Raw genomic sequence first — 6,198 nt, forward strand, 5'->3', positions numbered from 1 at the left:
CGCCGTTAAATAACATCCCTCGGTCAACTTCAGATCCTTTTTGTTTGCAGGTATGTTCTTTCTATTCAGTCTCACTCTTTATTAATTATTATGTGTTTTCTGCTTAGAATTAAGCTTTTAGACAGACCTATATACCTACCTGGTGAATTGTATTATATTATATTATATTATATTATACACACAAGTTTCATCTTTGTGAACTTTACTTTAGTGTCTGTAGTTAAGGATAAGAAGACTGGATTTTAGCCATTTTACAGCTAAAATTGAGATCAATTATTTAGCTTTTTATTTATCACTAAAGATGTAGGTAGGGTTTTAGATAGGATGCTAATAGGTAACTTGCACTGTTCTTACTTACTAGGGATGGGAAAACGGGTACTTGACTATTTGACGTTTCGGGATTGGTACAATGCTGGTATTTTCTGAATTTTTGACTTCGGTGCCAGCACCAAGATTTGTGGAAAATTGGGATTTTTAGTACTGGGATCATCTCTATTACTTTTACTTATACTTATTTGTGGATTTTTCCACTCAAGTTTTTTTGATGCTGGAAATGCAAAGAAGGAAGTGTAAAATTGGTTCCACCTACACCGCCCTTCATGTGTTAATGTGTGAATTAGTTGACAAAAGCATGTAAATTTATTTTATTTATTTCCAGAATACACGTTTAATTCTGTTTTGACTTACCTTGCTTGCGTAACACATTCATCTTTTTGTTTACCGATACATGTTTTCTTTATTGTTGAACAGGGTTTTAGTAAATGGGTGGAAGGAGCTACTCGCCTTCACCGCCTAGGGGTGGTCATGGGAGAAGGGGAAGAAGCCCTAGCCCTAGAGGCCGCTATGGCGGTGGCGGTTATGGCGGTGGCAGCCGCGGTCGTGAAAGAGACCTTCCAACCAGTCTTCTTGTTCGCAATCTTCGTCATGATTGCCGGTTTGTTCTTACTCTTCCTATTTCGTTTACTTATAATAAGATGTTCTGTTATTTAACTAATGACTGATGTTTGCAGCCCTGAAGACCTCAGGAGGCCATTTGGACAATATGGTCCTTTAAAGGACATCTATCTGCCAAGAGATTATCATAGCGGGTGAGCTGGCATAATTCGCACGTTCACGATCCTTATATCTCGCCTTTTTGACACACTAAAAAACTTTACTTTACGCCTTTTCGACACACTAAAAACTTTAAAAACATCTAATTGCTGTCTCGAGTTGTTGAGATACAACATTGAAGTGAGGTAAAACGTTTTGAAGCGACATCGGTCAAGTTTTAAGGCCTCTGTAATATTCCAGTTGTAACAAGTACCAATCAAGTAGAGTTAGAGTTTTGTTCAAGATGGGTGTTAAAGATGAGAAGGAAATATATCAAGATTTCTCAAGTCTTGAAGAATTTCAAGTCATATATATATTCACATTTTGCAAGGTCAGCAGCCATGCGCTTGCTTTATCTCCTTGTGATGATGACCTTTACAGATACACTAAAACTTAATTATTTCAATGATTTGTTTTTAAAGTAAAAAATTTGTAATCCAAGTTTTTAAATCTTTTGCAGGGAGCCGAGAGGGTTCGGTTTTGTTCAGTTTCTTGATCCTGCTGATGCTGCTGAAGCAAAATACCAGATGGACGGTCAGGTCCTTTTAGGCCGACAGATGACTGTTGTGTTTGCTGAGGAAAACCGCAAGAAGCCAACTGACATGCGAAGTAGGGAACGAAGGTACGTTTATTGACTTGTAAAATTCGTATATCAATTTGATATTATTGTTTCAATGATATGTGGTTTTTTGATGATTTGTATAACTGTATATTGTTTCAGGGGCGGTGGTGGTAGGTTTAATGACCGCAGACGATCGCCACCTCGCTACTCCCGCTCACCGCCACCGCGGTACGCTCGATCACGATCTCGCAGCCGCGAGTACTCTCCTCCACCTAAGAGAAGGCAGCACGCGAGGTATGCTACAATAATCAAATCTAGCATATTTTTATTACATATTTTAAACTTTAAATTATTATTTGTAACTCTTTTGCTGGTTTTTGTGGTTAGGTCTATTTCGCCTGAGGAAAAAAGGCATAGCCGAGAAAGGTTGGTTTCACGGTCTCCGGTTAAAGACCGGTCTCCACCTTATGATGGTGGGTCAAGGAGCCGAAGCAGGTCTCCTCCGCCTTACCAAGGGTCAAGGGGTCAAAGCCGTAGTCCTGAAAGGGAGCGGGGGGCGCTGAGGGACCGTAGTCCGGCTAGGGAAAGGCGGGCACCAAGGGACGTTAGCCGAAGTCGGAGCCGTAGTGGTAGCCCTGACGGGCGTGGTTACTCTCGGGGTGAACCGGAAAGGGATGTTTCTCCTAGCCCTTGAGTTTGGTGTGTTGGAGTGTGATAGGTTTTGTGGATGTGACTGTTTGGAGAAATTGATGTTGCTGGACAATTGTTATAACTCTATTAATGTTTTGATTTATGGTATTTTATAATTAAATGCTCATCCTTTCTTTAGATGAATGTTTTGTTTATTGTAAGGCTGTTCACGAGCTGATCCAAGTGAAGGTAATCTCAGGCTCGGCTTCGATTTAAACCAGGATGAAAGTTTAAACTCATGCATGGCTTGGTTTTAAACCAAGCTGTCTCAGCTTGTCATTTGACTCCGTATTAAAAAAATAAATTGAATAAGTTTCAGCCGAATAAAAGTCTGAGTCACAATGAATACAAAATACTTAACGTGTTCAACATATAAAATAATATGATTCAAAATGAGCTGAGCCGGCTCAGCTTTGTTTCAAACCAAGCCATATCGAGCAAACTTTTTCGATCCATGAGCTTTTTGAACAACTTTAGTTTATCGTATATTTTTTAACATGTGACTATGCGCACCACCCACATTTACTAGTTAATACTCTTGTTGATTTGATGTTATACATGATCCGACTAAGAGGTAAAACCCGAGTGTTAAAACAATTGTTGACATTGCTCTATGCCTGTTTGAACAAGTAGTCCATGGCTATAAGCTTAACTAGGCTCGTTTTGACTTACTAGGGTTCGTTTTGGTGATATTCTAGTATCTGATTCTTTAGTTTCTAGCTAGAGTGAGTTTTAAGAAAACATTTAGATAGATAAAACATGAAACGAAAGAAAGTATATTATCATAAATTATAAATCATCCAAAACAAACCACAAAGGAATCTTTTGACAAAACTGCTGAATTTGAACTATCAAATGCATTTAGCTTCAAGAATACATAGGCTAACTGATGCAAACTATAATAACACTATAGTAAAAGAGTATTTGCGTTAAATAATCCTTCCAAAACTACACACCAATTCTGAATTCCATGTAAATAAACCCACAAGTTCTCGTGTACAAATTCTAAACGAAATATACAAGAACATTTAAACACTCGATCCATCAGTCCGCAACAGACGCTTTACAATGGATAACAAAAAATAACTAAAAACCCAAAAATGTAACAACCTCAGCATCCGTCTTTTGTATAAACAGGCTCTTGCCATATCTTCATGTTCTTTTTCAGGTCATCAGTGAGACTTAGATCCGCATCGGTCTCCTTATATGTTTTTATATACATCTTTGCCCCACGCAGAATAAGCCTTTCTATCATAAACAACTGGCAGTTATTTTCAACTACCGGGTCTAATATCTCGCTATAATTTGACGAATAAGCCAGTTTGTATCTGCATTATACATAAATTGTATTTCACATATAATGAAATAAATGAATGCAAATGTTTTATATAATTGCAAGTTTTAACAAGTTACCTCACAGAAAGAGGAGAAAAGAAATTTGGTGTCTTCTCATTAGATGCGATAAATAATGTCCGTCCACGCGGGACCCACTTCGCAATTCTACAAAGGATAAACTGAGGACGTGTGTCTCGGTCAAGATGAGGATGGAGGGTCCTCGCAACACCAAACCGGTCTTTTCGAGTTTTTAAGATATCACCTCGACGGACATGAATAGCATCATAATCACCAAGAAGTGACATAATCTGGACTCGTTAAAACAAATCTGATCAGATACTCTGGGAACAAATAGGCCTGTAAACGAACCGAACGAACACGAACGGGGCATGTTTGTGTTCATTCATTTAACTTTAACCGACCACGAACAATTAAGCGAACGGGTTTTCTTGTTCATGTTCGCTCGTTAACATTCTAAACGAACATACACAAACATAAATTGAACGAAAATAAACAAACATTAATGAACGAACGAAACACGTGTTCATGTTCGTCTGTTTCTTTATATGAACAAAAAATTCAGTTCATTCGTTTATTTAATAAACGAACATAAACAAACTTCTCGCCAAACAGTTCGCTGAACGTTTGGTTCGTTTACAGGACTGAAAACAAAGGAGTCGGGTTAGTAAAATATTCAGCACTGACCTTATCAGCTGCATCTCTAAGCTTTTTGGCAGCCATTGTAGGAAGATATGAATGCGGTAACAACACAGCAGAACGGTTATTCCGGTCCTTACATTCCATAAACCTGAATTATTATGGTGATTAAAACCTACACACAACACAAAATAATAATAAATCCAAAAGACACCTAAACTAAACATAAACTATTTTGGAGTTTTTTTAATTATTACCATGATAGATGGTTTGCAGTTCTATTAATAAGCAGAATCTTGAAATATTGACTTTTTTCTTTAAGTTCGGCCCGGCTAACTCCTTCCACATGAGCAACTCCTCTAGATCCCAGTTTCATACTTGTTGACATAACTTGGAACCATTTCTTCGAATTATCCAAAATTACAGGTACCGTGTTGGATATAAGATCCAAATCAAACAATGAGTCCATGGCACAAGAACTTGCAGCCCACCTGAACTAACAGTAATTTATTTGTATATTATATTAATATTCATTGCAAAAACTTGATGGATTGAAGTTAATAAGAAAGCTAAAAGAAGTAAAGAACTGACCTTTGTTCCGAACTAACATTATCTGAATGATGCAGAATTCCTTTATTATTATGTATTGGATTTATACACATCCTAGAAGGCATCACAAATGTTCTGCAACAACAAATTACATTGATTTTGTTAAAATTCAAGCAAATTAAGGTTTCATCTGATCTAGGTTTCTCTCTTTCTGTCTATCAAACTAATTGTCAATTCAAACTATTTATGATTACAGATAATATATTTTTTCCCGAATACTAGTAACATAGCTATACCGGTACCGAACCGAACAAGATTGGATCACTTCTAGCGGGACTGAACTAGAACTATACAGACTTGATGGACGGGTAACTGTATTTTCGGTACCAGTATCAGACCACTACAGTTTAGTTCAAATTGGAAGCAATCTCATTACTAACTACGATACAGAACCAAATTATAAAACTTTTCATAGTAATCAAACAAATTAACTTAAAACTACCTGTTTAGAACAATTGCTTCTTCGAGGGCACAGCGGAGACTGGATTCCTGATGCCCAAGTCCTTCGCATGACTCGCAATGTTTTCCGGGACAGTCAATTCGATTTCCCCAATACAGAAACTTATCTAATTCTTTAAATTTACTCGGGTTATTGTTCAAATGCAAAATGGGTGTTTGAAGTGGGTTTGATCCAGTGGTTGAGATTAGCGACGAAAGGAGGTAGATAATGACGATTAATGAGATGGCGAGCGTGAGTAAGTAAATTGGAGATCTGGATGATTTGGGTTTACTTCTTGAGGGTTTCAAGATCGCCATTGTTGAAGCCTTGATGAAAATAATATGTGATGTGGGTTTATATATTAATTTTAAAGAAAGAGATATTAAGCAGGTCGGGCCGGGTGGGTTCTGGTTTGACGGTTTAACGGTTTGATTTACATGGCGAGTTTAAGTTTTTAAGTTGGAGTGAACGGTTAAACTGTTAAACCAAACATCAAGTGAACTGTTTGGACTAGTATTGGACGAATTGACCGAGCTTGCTTGTTAAATCATGTGTTTTAAGTAAATTTGTTAGATTTTCTAAAATTCTTATAACCGTACTCTCTATTTATCTTGTAAATATTGTTAGGTTATGAAGAATTTTCTTCGGGTGCCATTTCCTATAACAAATAGTTTTTTATTTGTTTTTTTTATCGACAGCTAATCCATTATATTAATAAAAGCACGCGACTTGCATATTGCAATGACTTTAAGTCTTAAACACTTACCATTTTGATGATTTGAACACATATCATAGTGATGTACACACCCTTGAT

The 6,198-nt window shown here is 37.1% G+C and overlaps 2 protein-coding genes across 2 annotated transcripts; one reads left to right on the forward strand and one right to left on the reverse strand.

Annotated features, from left to right (window-relative positions):
- Positions 1-732: 732 nt before the first annotated feature.
- On the forward strand, positions 733-2,463 carry LOC143600412 (serine/arginine-rich SC35-like splicing factor SCL30A). The gene is made up of 5 exons (XM_077078109.1): positions 733-934; positions 1,011-1,088; positions 1,553-1,714; positions 1,814-1,948; positions 2,042-2,463. Exons 1-5 carry the CDS (start codon positions 762-764, stop codon positions 2,346-2,348), a joined length of 855 nt encoding a protein of 284 aa, XP_076934224.1. The 5' UTR covers positions 733-761; the 3' UTR covers positions 2,349-2,463.
- Positions 2,464-3,455: 992 nt separating this feature from the next.
- Positions 3,456-5,701, reverse strand: LOC143600411 (uncharacterized). The gene is made up of 6 exons (XM_077078108.1): positions 5,388-5,701; positions 4,928-5,020; positions 4,594-4,827; positions 4,385-4,487; positions 3,758-3,987; positions 3,456-3,672 (listed from the first exon to the last, which is right to left on the reverse strand). The coding sequence occupies exons 1-6, from the start codon at positions 5,699-5,701 to the stop codon at positions 3,456-3,458; spliced, it is 1,191 nt and encodes a 396-aa protein (XP_076934223.1).
- Positions 5,702-6,198: the final 497 nt, after the last annotated feature.

Source organism: Bidens hawaiensis, unplaced genomic scaffold, assembly GCF_021521415.1.
Source record: "Bidens hawaiensis isolate Kalapana, Puna unplaced genomic scaffold, B.hawaiensis_p1.1 tig00054070_1, whole genome shotgun sequence".
NCBI lineage: Eukaryota > Viridiplantae > Streptophyta > Magnoliopsida > Asterales > Asteraceae > Bidens > Bidens hawaiensis.